Source organism: Chaetodon trifascialis, chromosome 21 (genome assembly GCF_039877785.1).
Source record: "Chaetodon trifascialis isolate fChaTrf1 chromosome 21, fChaTrf1.hap1, whole genome shotgun sequence".
NCBI classification, from domain to species: Eukaryota; Metazoa; Chordata; class Actinopteri; order Chaetodontiformes; family Chaetodontidae; genus Chaetodon; species Chaetodon trifascialis.
Window position 1 is genome coordinate 13,398,857 of NC_092076.1, and position 13,495 is coordinate 13,412,351.

At 44.7% G+C, this 13,495-nt stretch overlaps 4 protein-coding genes across 6 annotated transcripts; 2 read left to right on the top strand and 2 right to left on the bottom strand.

The window, feature by feature from the left end:
• Positions 1–71: 71 nt before the first annotated feature.
• Positions 72–4,269, bottom strand: LOC139349266 (archaemetzincin-2). Of its 3 annotated transcripts, none has more exons than XM_070989871.1 (7): positions 4,165–4,269; positions 2,804–3,092; positions 2,324–2,497; positions 2,069–2,197; positions 1,590–1,753; positions 1,240–1,416; positions 72–762 (listed from the first exon to the last, which is right to left on the bottom strand). In XM_070989871.1, exons 2-7 carry the CDS (start codon positions 3,090–3,092, stop codon positions 598–600), a joined length of 1,098 nt encoding a protein of 365 aa, XP_070845972.1. In that variant the 5' UTR covers positions 4,165–4,269; the 3' UTR covers positions 72–597. The 3 variants fall into 3 exon arrangements, with proteins under 3 accessions (XP_070845972.1, XP_070845971.1, XP_070845973.1); XM_070989870.1 differs by lacking the exon at positions 4,165–4,269 and adding an exon at positions 3,425–3,836; XM_070989872.1 differs by lacking the exon at positions 4,165–4,269 and adding an exon at positions 3,520–3,684.
• Positions 3,711–6,804, top strand: LOC139349267 (protein VCF1). Its single transcript, XM_070989873.1, has 3 exons — positions 3,711–4,414; positions 4,895–5,000; positions 5,486–6,804. The coding sequence occupies exons 1-3, from the start codon at positions 4,398–4,400 to the stop codon at positions 5,741–5,743; spliced, it is 381 nt and encodes a 126-aa protein (XP_070845974.1). The 5' UTR covers positions 3,711–4,397; the 3' UTR covers positions 5,744–6,804.
• A 230-nt stretch (positions 6,805–7,034) lies between these two features.
• tepsin (TEPSIN adaptor related protein complex 4 accessory protein) lies at positions 7,035–11,927 on the bottom strand. Its single transcript, XM_070989864.1, has 13 exons — positions 11,823–11,927; positions 11,270–11,342; positions 10,796–10,887; positions 10,570–10,663; positions 10,410–10,477; positions 10,237–10,318; positions 9,844–9,915; positions 9,533–9,724; positions 9,215–9,401; positions 9,022–9,135; positions 8,836–8,914; positions 8,617–8,751; positions 7,035–8,508 (listed from the first exon to the last, which is right to left on the bottom strand). The coding sequence occupies exons 1-13, from the start codon at positions 11,859–11,861 to the stop codon at positions 7,840–7,842; spliced, it is 1,896 nt and encodes a 631-aa protein (XP_070845965.1). The 5' UTR covers positions 11,862–11,927; the 3' UTR covers positions 7,035–7,839.
• A 254-nt stretch (positions 11,928–12,181) lies between these two features.
• On the top strand, positions 12,182–13,009 carry ndufaf8 (NADH:ubiquinone oxidoreductase complex assembly factor 8). The gene is made up of 3 exons (XM_070990039.1): positions 12,182–12,401; positions 12,663–12,773; positions 12,863–13,009. Exons 1-3 carry the CDS (start codon positions 12,321–12,323, stop codon positions 12,881–12,883), a joined length of 213 nt encoding a protein of 70 aa, XP_070846140.1. The 5' UTR covers positions 12,182–12,320; the 3' UTR covers positions 12,884–13,009.
• Positions 13,010–13,495: the final 486 nt, after the last annotated feature.

Genomic DNA, 13,495 nt, shown 5'->3' on the forward strand with positions numbered 1-13,495 from the left:
CTGTGACACAAGAACATTAAATTGCACAGATTCTGTAACGTGTTATAGAAAACACGTAAAGCTCAGGAGATAACCTATATGATCATTTTATTTGTAATCAAAGTGTCGCCAAGCTGACGATGTGCTGTTTTGTGATATGAGATGTCAGACTCACTATTTTTGTAATGAAAATACGTTCAATCACAACAAGGCAAGTGTGATTTTTACTTCTCGATCAGATGTTTTTTATGGAATATTGTAACCTTTCACATTAATAAATATTTTCTATACATGCTGCATCTTTAATTTAGACTGCAATTAAGCTGAACTCATTGTTTCATTCTGCCTTGAAGCACAGGTGCCCACAGAGTGTGTCTGAACTGCTCATATAACATTTATAAATCCTTTTACATCAACACAACTCAATACATACCTGACAGTCTCCCAGATAAATACCACAGCAGCTGGACATGAAACTGGGTGTAGCAGTCACAAACAAAATTACGATTCTGTCCTGCAATCAACCCGCAGCAGAAATGTTCATTCTGCATGGTATACATGAGGTCAAAACTGTTGCATTTATTTCCCGATCGTACCCAGATCCATGGGCAAGTACTCTTACTCATCTTTATTTCCCAGTATATCCAAGCACCTGCGGAGCCACAGTCTGGATGTGTGGAAAGCTTCAGTGGGTTTGGGAAAGTGGAGCACAGGCTGACAGGCTGAGGCCTGCTCTGGTCTGGATGTTTGACTCTGATCCTCCTCCATCCAGTGCAGTAAGGCCTGATGAGCACAGATGAGCACTCACTTAGAGAGAGTACAAAAAACACAAGTGCATCTGATTGTGTAATCTGATCTTTTGGTAAACCCTGATCAAAATGAGTGGGGGGAGAAAAGTCTTAAGATTTTCTTCATTATATCCAGAGCAGCTCCTTCTCATGAGCTGTAATCTTGCCTTAAGTACTTCCAATTTGTGTAGACAATTCTTACATTACCGGCTTTGGGCTAGACTTTAACTGACATCTTGTGATTTTAGAAAAACCACAAGTTGCTTTGTAAACAAGAGCACATGTTGCAACAAATGACTTCAGTGTAATGAAGCTGCCACAGTAACACACACCTCGAATGCACAAAACAAATTTCTAAGAAAAAGAAAAGGTGATATACTTACTGGAACTAAGGTACATTTACATATACACATATGTTGTGTGTATATATATGTATGCACATGTACCAAACAGTACATAAGACTTTTTTTACCCTGTATCTTTCAGCTATTTTGAAACCGATTGCATCCTGTAGCTTGCGAAGGCAGATGGGGCAGAAATCCAGAGGCCTGCGATCAGACTCCTCCAGGTGGTTTGAGCCTTGCATGACACAATTCAACCACTGGCAATGCTTTATTCCAAACATATGGCCAATCTCATGGGTCATTGTCTGGAAAGTAAATATTTACAATTAGGGATTTCTGATAGCAAAGAGAAAACCAGCAGTATTGAGTGTTATTATCAGCAGTATTGATAAAAGTAAAGGGACCATTGGCAAGCCCACTCAAAAGGCTCAAGGCTACCAACACTGACTGAGTGGAGCAGTATGTTTGTTAGAAAAACCTTGCAGGATCGAAGGAGCAGAGTGCTGGTAATGGGTGGAGTATAATATCCATCAAACACAGAGTAGTCCCCCTGCTTTGGCTTGAGGCATTTCTTCAACCTTCCAGCATAACTCCTGCTGTAGAAGTTGTCATCATACCTGGCAAAGCTGAAAACCCCCATTCCTGTGAGCACAGTTGAGAAACAACGGTGAGGATGTCGGTAATAAAAATGCTCCTGGATTGCATGTAAAACTCAAGGGCACCATCTAGTGGCAGCTCAACCAGATTACATCATCAGCAACAATACTGTTGATCATGGATGAAGCAATGTTTACTGATTCTCTCTACTTTGATATTGTTCTTGTCCTAAACATGTCAGGATATTTTAAGAGCAGTTTTACAACATGTTGAAATGCAGTGGAGTATTATCATTCAGTGTTGTAACATCTATCCTTAAAAATCACACAGAAAGTTACATTTTCTCAGTTAATACCTCACCCATACTGAGAGACGCCTGTCCAAAGACAAAGTTCCAGGAGTCTTTGGGGTAGAGGTCAATCATTGTGATTCCAACAATACAAAAAGCATCTTTTGGCTTCCTATTACCCAGGAATCTTAGCAGGTCACCTAAAGTTCAAAAGAAGACAGTAATAACAAAGCATTAAGATGCACAGTCCATTCAGGGATCAGTGTAATCCCTTGCATCCAACACAACAGATATGATATGACTGAAGTCTAGGCTTTGGTACTAACCAGTGAGGATCTGAAGGTTGTGCGAGTTACTGTTAACCCTGAAAGAGCATCCTGTTTCAGTCACAGTCACCGCGGGCAGCAACTTGACAGAAAGCCCACAGAAGAAGGCCTGGCAGTATTCTCTGAGCCACTCCACATACTGGTCTGTCTGGGCCCCCACCTCCCCAAAGGATCCTACAAGAAACAATGTGTAGAATTAAAGCCAGCCAATTACAAACTGCCATTTAACATACTGCACATGCCTCATCCATCGGCATTGCTCACAGTGTAGTTTAAAAGTAGTATCTTGCATGTTTTATCATTTCATTCAGCGACATGAACTAAGTAAGCGTTCATGGATGATTTGCACACACTTCCATGTCCTCTCCTTAATGGCCATCTTACCAGGGCTAATGCAGTGACAACATTTTCACAAACACAACCACGCACTCGACAAGGACGGAGGGATACGAAGGATCTAGCAGCATTAGACACACTCACCTATGGTTTGAATATAAATAGTATTGTGACTCGCATTGGGGGTCTTGCGGTAAGGGTCTCTGTAGAAGCTCTGGAAGTCTTGCGGCTCCTCAGGGTGAGCGGAAATCCAGTCTGAGTCAGAGTGCACTGTGATGGGTTGGAAAAGGGAGCCCGGTTGCCCAGGGTGGAACCCTTGTTCCAGAAGATGCCGTTCTTCCTTTGTGTACTTGCTGTAAAGTTTAGCCAGGTCCTGACGACTGGAGACCAGAGCTGTTTGCAGCGTCTCCACAGAGTGCTGGATCACCTTCATCTGCAGGAGACATCAGCATGTTTTTGTTTTGTTTGTTTTCCCTGACCTACTACGGCTATCTATGGATGCTTATGACAATTTGTATTTAAGAGAGTTGTGAAAATGAAAATTTGATTGTGAAGACTACATGTGTCAGTCATGTGTACGTTTGTAGTAGGCTGTCAGCAAATCAAACAATAAAATACTACAGAAACTATTGGACATTACATATACTGGATTTATATATGGACAGAGATGTATACATTTATAAAATAGTAAACTACAGTACACTGAATGTATGCAAAGCAGCAGCAGCAGCGTGTAAGCAGATATAAAATTTATAAAAAACATGCCTGGAAAGACACTGCAGATGTAGCTCACATATAGCATTCATGCTATATTACTTGTGACATTTTTAACTCTACATACGACACGCTGCAAAACATACGTTCGACGACGGAAAAGCGCCAACAAAATCTCCACTTTACGACAATTTTATCAAAGTGTTCGTTTAAAAATATTTAGAAAATTTAGAAAAACTGGATAATTTGCCTAAAGTAGACAGGCAGCTAGTTCACCACAATGTTGACACCGGAAGACGTTTCCGCTTTGTACTTATTCTGATGACGTCAGGTAAACAGAGGGAGAAGTATGGGACGCCTAACGACTCCGGCGTATCGGCTATCCTACCTCGCGCATTAAATTTTAATGAACATTTTTAACTTTACTTATTGACGTTTCTCGCGTCGGACCGCTGTAAAGTACAGGCAACAGTTAACCACAGTTAATGACAAGTGGACGGAATACGAAAGCGGAAGAACTTTCAGTTAACGTTAGCGTAGTGCAGTAACAGTTAGCTAAAGTAGTTAGCCTGACAAGTAGCTGATACAACGTTGCACAGTAGCAGCTAGCCGGCTAGCTCGCTCCCTTTGCTGTCATGCCCGGAGTTCCTCGAGATTTCACTGCGTAAACGAGAATACCTGGTAGTTAGCTTGTTAGCTTTCAGACGCCCAGCGGCAGTTTGTACCACCGCTGAGGCGTAGGCACTAGCCAGGGCGGACTGCACTTGGAGCAGTGTCAGGGCTGAACTCACCCACAGATCTGTGCTTGCCTCCGGCGACCTGTGCTTCAGCTGTCTGGAGACTGCTCATTCACACATCCTAGACTTTGTGATGAGATGAAAGGGAGCTTACCATACTGAGTTTCTGCGAAATGGTCGTGGAGCTGTAACATAGCCAAAGCTTTCAGATAAGATATCTCAAACCGGCTCACAAGGAGTGTCAACCTTTCTCTTTGCCAAAACACTCATCCGTCAAGACTGCAGAAATGCTGACTGACAGCAGGTAACGAGATAAGCCATTTTACACATCTTTGCCATTAACACGGGCTTATCATGACATACAGTACTGCTTTTAATAATTTTGTCACTTGATTGTAATGCGGCATCGTAGCTTAATCACATTACACGTTGACATTACAATAATCGAAAGCCGAGACAGTATCTGAGGCTACTCAGTCTGACAGTGTACTGTCAATGTAACATCCGCACTGTATGTTCAGTCTCTACATAGGCCCCAGTAAAGGTATGTTAATCAATGTGATCTCATAATGGGAGTGCCACATGTCTGATCATGTTACTGCTTAAGTGCGAGTTGCTATTTTTGGTTCCTCTTCATGTTCTCTCTTTCAGCTTTTCTCTGCCCAATCTCTCTCTCCCCCCGCCTGCATCGTTTCTGTCCTACTATCTCCTCCACTTTCATGTTCACTCTGCTGTCCTCTGCACTCACAATACTCTCGGTTCCTTCCATTTCTGTTTTGCACAGGAAACGACACCGTAGCTGTGACAGTGAGGAGGGCCAACAGCTGAGTCCTCAGGCCAAGAGGTCAGGAGGTGGTCCCAGTCTGCTTGTGTCGGATTTGGACTCGGAGGTGAGACAGACTTGATGTCTGCATTCTTCTTTAGACCATTGCACAGACATAGGTTTACGCGGTTAGTAGGCCTCCTGTATTTGCAGCTTTCTCAAGAACTGCTCACTCAAACAAGTTCACAGTCAGTGCTGCGCTGCCTTGGGTCACCGGCCAAGTGTGAAGTTGATTGGATGAACGGTTGTGGAGAAAATTGACAGGCAGATGGACAGAGATTCCCCCCCATTTTAGTTAGATTGTGTGAAAGTCATCTACAGGGAAAGGATAAATCTTTCTGATAAGGTCACTTATTCTCTATTGTTTAATTTATAATGTGAAGCCCATTTATGGACAGAGCAAGCAACCTGGCATCATGCATATAAATATACATCACTGTGTTGCATAAGCAATGCAATACTGTCAGGAAAAGCTCAGAATGTTCTATTTAAAGCTTTCACGTCCATCCATGAAGCTACGCTTCAGAGCCCGTTTCTGTTCTGTGTTCACAGTCTTCCAGCAGTGACAGCAGTAATGGGATCAGTAGTCCAGAGAGAGCAATAGTGGCCACCACCAGGCCGTGCATCCACAGCCAGAACAACCGCATCACCCAGTACTCCCTCAGCCCAAAGCCTGAAGACTCTGCTAGCTCTTTGCAGCATGGTTTCCATGGCGACAGCAGCAGTGTCTCCTATGACTACATCAACAGAGTCCTGAGGGAGGCGCACTTCAGCAGTCTGCAGACCAGAGGGCGTCCAGGCTCGACATGACCGTGACCTCTGACCCCTCTCCTGACCTTTTGTCCCTTGCCCATCAGTGCCGACACGACTGGCACGGTGGCTCCTCCTTGAAGGCCTCAAATGACACACTTGGGTCAGGAGGAGGGGGATGATGTGTGGGGAGGTTTACAGATTTTGGCCACAAAGGCTCATCCCCACCTCGCCATGTACCATTTGTCAAGACCATAAGCACATCCGCCTTTCCATGGCCCGGCCACTGTGGTTTTCTGTGCAGTACTGATATGTTTGTGTGTGTGTATGTGTGTGTGCGCACGCGCACCCTGTGCACTTTATAAAGGGATATCATTCTCTTTACACGCGTGCATTGATGCGTGGACATTTTCATTGGTGCTAATTGCGAGAAAAGTGTGATGATCCAAAGTGCTTGCATCATTAAATAAAACTAAGCACTTTACTCAGTGACTCCTCAGTCTGTTTACTCTTGACTGGGGACGTCAGTCGCACGTTTGCATCTGTGAAGTGGGAGTCATAGTGACCCCATTCACAAAAGAAGTTAATGGAGGCCAATGGATACACTCCAAAGCAGCATTAGTAAAACAGTCCAGAAAAATCAGATTTAAGGCCATGTTTGTTTACTCTAACCAAAGTGGTCAAGTTTGCAGTTATTTTCAATGAATCTGTGATGTTTTGGTGTGGCAGGTCAGTGGGTTCAAGGTAACAGAACAGATTCCTCATGAGCCTCACCACCAAAATCCAACCTCAGATTAGACCCTTGCTAATTATAGAGCTGTGAGAGCAGGCACTGGAGTCTGTGGCTCGGGCAGCGTCACGCTCGCCGCAGAGCTTCTCGCAAAACAGCCTCAAGACAAAGCTCTCTAAATCAATTTGTAACAATGTTTACTTCTCTAACATTTTACACATTATGTGTACGTGTGTGTGTGTGTGTGTTGAAACCCTCTCAGCCATACTTGTTTATGTATGGTTTAATATGACCAGCACTGTGTTGCAAGTAAAATGAGAGATGTGAGTGATTCATATTTTATGTAATTTTCCAAATCATTTGACATTGAAATAAAGCGTTGCTGAAAGTGATGTCTGAGTATGTCGGAGTTAGTGCTGGAGCAGAAATACAACGTGTTTTATTCCTCTTCGGTGTGTCCGACAGAATAGCTCGTGTTCACTGAGACAAAATACATCAGTAGAGTTCATTGTGAGCATCAGTCGGTTGGATTACCATCTGGGCATGTAGTTTGTACTACATTCCACAGACCTCAACACCACAGCACAGTACGTAACTCAAACAATGGTGACACAGTGACGGTAATCTGCTTTTTATTTTGGTACATGAGCAACTGTTCATGAAATTGCAGGTATTTTGCATTATGGTGACTGCAGATGCTTTATCGCACACAATGCCACACACTGATTATGCACACACAATATTCTTCCATTAGTTTTCCAAACAGTGTTTAATCATAGACATGCACTCTACAGCCACTCTCACGGGTATGTTTGAGTCAATACAGGGTGGGTAGTAATAAATAATTTGTAAACTAACACTCAGATGACATATACACAGACATAATAGCTTAGTACCAAAAAATATGGAAGACAACTCTCATTTGTAGGTTTATGAGTCCATAAGAAAAGCAACTGTAGTGCAAATTACAAATCGGGGGGATTCTCCCCTCAGAGGTGTTGCAGAGGCGTAAGAGTTGTTTCACTTAGCTAAAAGGAATCCTGAGATAAAGCAACTGTCAATAATAGCCTGTAATTCAAGACGACCGCTCCTGGTAAAAATACATTTGAGAACTTAGACCTCGGCCAGTGAACAGTGACACGGCTTACAGACCCTCGCTGTGGATTGCACTCGTCCATAATCGAGGTGTGAGTCTTGAATCTCTGTTTCTTAACCCAGTCTGCTCATTCAATACAACTCTTGAGGCACCATACAGATAATAACAGAAAAACCTAACATGATGTGAATCTGCTGTCTATATATATATATATATATATATTGTTATAACCTTACAGATTAAAAAAATTAAATAGATTTCCGAAAAGGATATACTGTACACGGTGACATCATTGGTTCAACTGGAACAGTTCCAGCCGTAAGAAGTCGATCAAAAGTTGAGAAATGAGAAGGCTGATACTGGTTGGCTGCTATCAGATGCGACTGAGTTGCAGATCGATGGAGCGTGCTCACTGGATTTACTGATGCTGATTCCATTAGGCACAGCTAGACTCTCCCTTAAGCTCTTGTCCGTTGTGTCCGTTTCTGTCTGGGACAACTCTCTTCTACACAGGGGCCTCCCCTTGGTCACCAGCTCCATTCCACTGAACAGGGACAGTCTGCCCAGGCAGGGCTGCTCACACTGGGGCTCAGCTGGAGGGGAAGAGCGCCCGTCTGTGTTTAGCTCGGATTCTTCAGCAACCGGTTCAACCTCAGCTGTCCTGACCGGCTCTTCCTGGTTTTGCGCTAACTCTTGCTGAACAGGAAAAAGTTTCTCCTCATCGCCGTCATTCGTCAGCTCCCCAGAGACCCCCCTCTGGGCCAAGGCCAGACTAGAAGTGGATGATGGGTGATTTTGTGGTTGGGTGACACCTGTGAGTGAGATGTCAGGCTGACCATGGTTGAGGTTGGTGGTGTCTGCAGAGTAGGTTGCTCGTAAAGGGTCTGAGTATGCTGATGTGGGAAGCTGGCTGGCTGTTGCTTGATGGCTGCTGTTCGTTGTATCCTGCCTGGGACCGTGTGGAGATCCACCCATCAGAGCCTCAAACTGTCGCAGGATCTGGTGAGAAGAGATAAGAACAACTAAATACTACGTCACTTTGAGAATCATCCAGCTCTGTCCTATCAGTCTTCGCCATGTGTATCTTTCTCTTTACATGTGTCTTACCTTGGTGGCTTTGTTGGCCACAGGTCCTGGAGCCCCCTCACTCAGCTGGTGGAGCCTGCGCTGTGTAGCTCCAAACATTTGCTCCAGAGAGAGGAGGTCAGAGGTCAGGAGGCATGACACAGCACACAGTGCCCGCTGCAGGGTTGGAAGTCAAAGAGATGTATATTCGCATTGCACAGTATCGTAAAGAAAACCTTGATCTATCCTAACCATCGTTACCATCTTAACAGTGCTTGAGGGATCTTGAAGCTTGCTTGAGAGCAACTCCAGCACGACCTCACAGTTGAGAGTGGAGCACCTGAGAGATCAAACAAGACAGAAATCAGGCCACACCAGTCCCAACAAACCATAAGGGGAAATCAGCCCAAACGGCTCTATTCTCAGTCTGATTTTAGATGCACTGACTCTTTGATGAAGTGCTGGCTCTCCTCTCTGGACAGGAAAACTCTGGATCCTTCAGTCAGTCTGCTGATGAGCGCCATCTCCTGGCCGCAGTCGCCTAACTGCAAGGCTTCCACCCTGCACACCAGGCAGACAGCGTAAGAGACAGACAGGTCAACCATGTGGTATATGTGAAGTTAATCCTATGCTAACTCACCGTTCTGATAGGTCGCCACTGCTCTCTCTACTGGCCCCTGACTGGCTCCCAGTACCAGCTGACTTGCTGCCCCCAGAGGCCCTGCTGTTAGCCACGATATCCTGAGAGGAGTTGTGAGAGGAGCTGTTGCCGCTGTCGGTCTCTTCCCAGCCACCTCCTATCTGCCCTGGGCACCGCTGGGTCAATGCTGCAGTGAAGACACACGGCAGTCCCAAGCGTCAAAACGAACATTTGCAATCAAATCCGAGTGAGTCTCGACACAGTGACTCACAGTGACTCCCCTTAACCCACGTTGCCATCACACCTATGACGTCTCACCTTTTTTTCTGCGGGCAGGCAGGTTGTAGGCACACGCAGGTACGGCCACCTCTATGGGTGCAGATGGCGCAACTACTGCGCGGTAATGGTTGTCATGGAGACGGATACCCTGGTGTTCAGTTGGGGGCAGGACAGCGCTGGCCACCACCTCTGCAGCTTTCTGGATCTTATCCAGCAGTGAGTCACTGCCTCCTGGGAGGCAGACAGAAATAAGTACAAGAAGTACAGAAGATGAGTTTGATTGGGTTTGTGTGCAGTGTGTGTGTGTGTGTGTGTGTGTGTGTGTGTGTGAGCAGTGGTGTGTCACCCACCTGTCCCCTGTTTTCCTGGACTGTATCCAAAGCCCTGCATTCCTGACCTGTGGGAACTTCCTGAGCCCATACCTGGACAGAAAGACACAGAGACACAGACGACCTCTTGTACTCAGCACGTTAAGTGAACGAACCCCAAGAATCTGATGTAACTCATTAAAATTCACTGAGCTCCCTGCATTTTGCTAACAAAATGGTCACAGTGCATGCCACGTCTGCACGGTCGCTGGTTCGATTCCAGCCAGCGACCTTTGCCGCATGTCACACGCCTCTCTTGCCCACTGTTTTTGATTTGTTTCCAAGTTTTATTATTCATTAAGCTCCATGTCTATAACCCCAACGCTATATGTAATTCATTCTTATGTGCTGAGTGTAGACTTTGTTGTTACTCACCCATCGTTGGGGGGGCCAGCTCGAGCGGGGAGACGCCGCTTTTGGTGGAAATCGTATCTGTGAAAAGCAACCTAGCCACTTCCTGCAAGTAGAAAAAGGAAAAATTTAGCGTGTTTTTCCAGCTGTCAGAATACTATGATTGACGCAATGTTTAAATACAACCTGTGCCTCACCTGTGCTGTATTTCGCACTTTCTGGTACAATGCTGTGCCATGGATAGGATCAGGGGGGCCGCTGTAAACTTCAAGAGGCCACACAGCGAGTGAATATTCAGGTGATGGAGCAGCGACAGGGTGATGAGAGTTAAATGGAGCCAAAAGCACAATGTCTAACCTGATGCTTGCTGGATGAAGGTGGAGTTCCTTCGGAGCTCTGTGAGGAAATGGTTTGAGCCATGACCACAAAGATGGACAAAGATCTTCAGCACCTGAAACAGCAGTGACATGAGCAGAACCTTAAGCGACTGGCAGACAGGATGAGCAGGAAAACCACCAACATTTAAAACTGCATGCATGGAGGCTACACGGCACAGAAACTTGAATAATAACACTGCCCTCACCTTGAGTTTGACGTGACAGGACTCCACCTGCAGCCTCTCCAGAAGGTACTCCAACAAACACTGCCCACAACCTGAAGACTCATGGGAGATTTCTGCAGAATGACGATGGTTAAAGACTTTATCATAGCATAACAGACTCTGTATGTCTGATCTGGGCAATGTGATTCATTGATGGTTAGAATAGAAAACATTAAAATGGATAATGTGTCAATTAACTTTGCTACGTGGCATCACTGAGCAACAGATTCCAACCCTTTGCACCATAATGCACAGTATACCCTTACATTTACGCTTAATAAGCTTTAAATTTAATCAAACGCCTTTCCCCACATTGTTTGTAGACTTTAAATGATATTTTGAACCACCCAGCAGCTATCAGCCTAGGCGTGAGTCATGAGAGCCACATATCATATTTATATAATGTTCAGAATTGCAGCTGCTGGCTGAACCACAACAGAAGCTGCCAGAGGATACTTCCAATCTCCTGGAAAAGGTAGCCAGGACAGGGGTTTTCATCATCTGCTGTAGCCTTCATCAGAGTCGGGACCTTCAGTAGGTGGAAGAGATTTAAAAAAAAAAAGTGTGATTCTAAAACCACAAGTTCAAAGCTGACAGTAGGGGACTGTGGTGCAAACCATGACACATGCACAATCCACAGACCACGTGGTCATAACCCAACCTGTGTGCTTTACAGTGTGATTGACAGTGAAACAGATGCTGACATGGACAAACTTTGGCACGACACCAGGGTCTGAGTACCATGTTAGTTTGAGCCAAATAGGCAGTCAATACCGGTGTTACACACTGTCTGCTGTTAAAGACTTCAGCGAAGCAGTTCAACTGGAAAACAGCATGACATGCAGATAACAAATTTGTCTTCTTGCTGTTAGCTAGCAGGCTACTAGCAAGCTAGTGATGAAACAGCTTAACAGATTCCAACTGACACGTTAACGTACGACAGATTCGTCACATGCGACTCGGCTGTTAATGGTTTTCACAACTAGCAAAGACTGTAAACAGCACTTACTTTCTGAAGAAAAGCTAATCGTTCCATAAATGTTGCCATGATTTAGCAATCCTGGCTGCGGGTTACTCATCTTCTTCCTAAGGGTACGAGGGGAAGGCGGCGCTCGAGGTGACAGCTAGCCAATCAGAAAAGAGCAAGTAGCAATCCTACAGTTTATTGGCGTTTCGGTTGTGCTTCGGGTCGAAAAATAGCGAATCAAATGAAAAGAAGAGAGAGTTGCCTCTTTGATTGACAGAGAGATGAGCGAATCGCATTAGCGAATATTCTGCGGGACGTTTCCTTGATGACAGGGTCAACAACATGGCGCTGTCCACCGGTTACACAAATGTCTGGTCTGTTGGCTGATATGTAATTGTTAGTTAAATGTTTTAGACAGTAGCCAGTACATTTAACAAGCTGTGGAGAAGCGTCGGTTTCCGAATTATTGGTCCGTCTCTATCCTGTGCGTCAGCTCACTTAAAAACGTGAAGGACCTCTTTTAACGGCCGAACAGCAACAATGTCTGGGTCAAACGTCTGGAGTCGCAGTCGAGAGAAAATACGACTTTTCCCTGAACTTTTTGCGCAGTGTGCAGGAGAGGTGAGCCCTGTGCAATTCTGCGAATTGTTCGCTGTGATACTATCTCGATGAGTACATTATATACAGACAGTATCAACACACTGTGTACAATATAACTAAAGCTGTACACGAGGTAGTAGTGAGGATGGCTGTTTGTGCTTAAGTGGACAGTGCATACAATAGAATAACAGATTTTATAACTCAAATTTTAAGATGGATAGTAAAAAGGACGTAACCTTCCTTCGTTTTCCTTAGTTTAACGTTAACTTGTGTGTGATTCAGGCAGCAGCGTACGGGAAGTGTGTGGCAGCGACCACAACAGGCAGACAGGAGCTGAAGATGGACCTGTGCGCCAAGGAATTTGAAGCACTGAAAACCTGCTTTATTAGTGCAGTAAGTGACAAAGTCAGTCCCCCTCCTACTGGTCTTATGTACTCCTGGTTAGACGATCACAATTCAAATGTTATCATTTTTTACTACAGGCCAAGAAAAAAGCCAAATGAATGGAGACTGCCCTGGAGTTGTTAGAGCAGTGGACTGTCCTCAGCTGACACATCAGCTGTTCAGAGCTGCGGGAGAGACAAGATGTATTGACTGACTTTGGTGCTGGAAGCCTATTCTGTCGATGACATGGCTCTTCTTCTACTTGGCACTAAATGAACTGTCTTTTTTATGAAGTTGGTGAGAAGGAGACTGCATGATGCAGTGATAGTCTTTAACATGGAGCACAGAGGTGAATAAAATATTGCTGTGATCTGTCTTCATGACCTGAACAGAGCAGCAGCCACGGATGTCATAGAGATGTTTTTATTTATTCTTATCAGCAAAATGTACAGAAATACAATGCACATAGAAAAATAGTCATTAAAATAGCCTCTGGTACAAAGCAAAGGTCCAGCATGTGTTCAGTGGTGACTGAAAGAGGAGTTTCACAAAGGTTGGATTACTAAGAAAACACTACATAGTACATATTTCCTTATTTTCTCATAATAACTGTACTGTTTACAGTAAGAGGTTCAGTGGGAGCAAAAGACCACAAACTGAGGATAAACTGTCACTTCTGTAGCATATGGGTTGGAAGGCACTGATAAATCAACAAAAAAGAGATGCTGAAG

Bases quoted from the DNA above. Each gene is read 5' to 3' on its own strand.
- LOC139349267 (XM_070989873.1), top strand. The intron at 5,001-5,485 runs GTGAGACAGACT...CTGTGTTCACAG, and splicing joins TGTCGGATTTGGACTCGGAG to TCTTCCAGCAGTGACAGCAG.
- LOC139349266 (XM_070989871.1), bottom strand. From the start codon at position 3,092: ATGAAGGTGATCCAGCACTCTGTGGAGACGCTGCAAACAGCTCTGGTC. The intron at 2,198-2,323 runs GTTAGTACCAAA...TTTGAACTTTAG, and splicing joins CAACCTTCAGATCCTCACTG to GTGACCTGCTAAGATTCCTG. The intron at 763-1,239 runs GTAAAAAAAGTC...TGTGCTCATCAG, and splicing joins AAATAGCTGAAAGATACAGG to GCCTTACTGCACTGGATGGA.
- ndufaf8 (XM_070990039.1), top strand. From the start codon at position 12,321: ATGTCTGGGTCAAACGTCTGGAGTCGCAGTCGAGAGAAAATACGACTT. The intron at 12,402-12,662 runs GTGAGCCCTGTG...TGTGTGATTCAG, and splicing joins TTGCGCAGTGTGCAGGAGAG to GCAGCAGCGTACGGGAAGTG. The intron at 12,774-12,862 runs GTAAGTGACAAA...TTTTTACTACAG, and splicing joins AAACCTGCTTTATTAGTGCA to GCCAAGAAAAAAGCCAAATG.
- tepsin (XM_070989864.1), bottom strand. From the start codon at position 11,861: ATGGCAACATTTATGGAACGATTAGCTTTTCTTCAGAAA. The intron at 10,888-11,269 runs GTATCCTCTGGC...GTCATTCTGCAG, and splicing joins CCTTTTCCAGGAGATTGGAA to AAATCTCCCATGAGTCTTCA. The intron at 10,664-10,795 runs GTGAGGGCAGTG...CTGCTGTTTCAG, and splicing joins CCTGTCACGTCAAACTCAAG to GTGCTGAAGATCTTTGTCCA.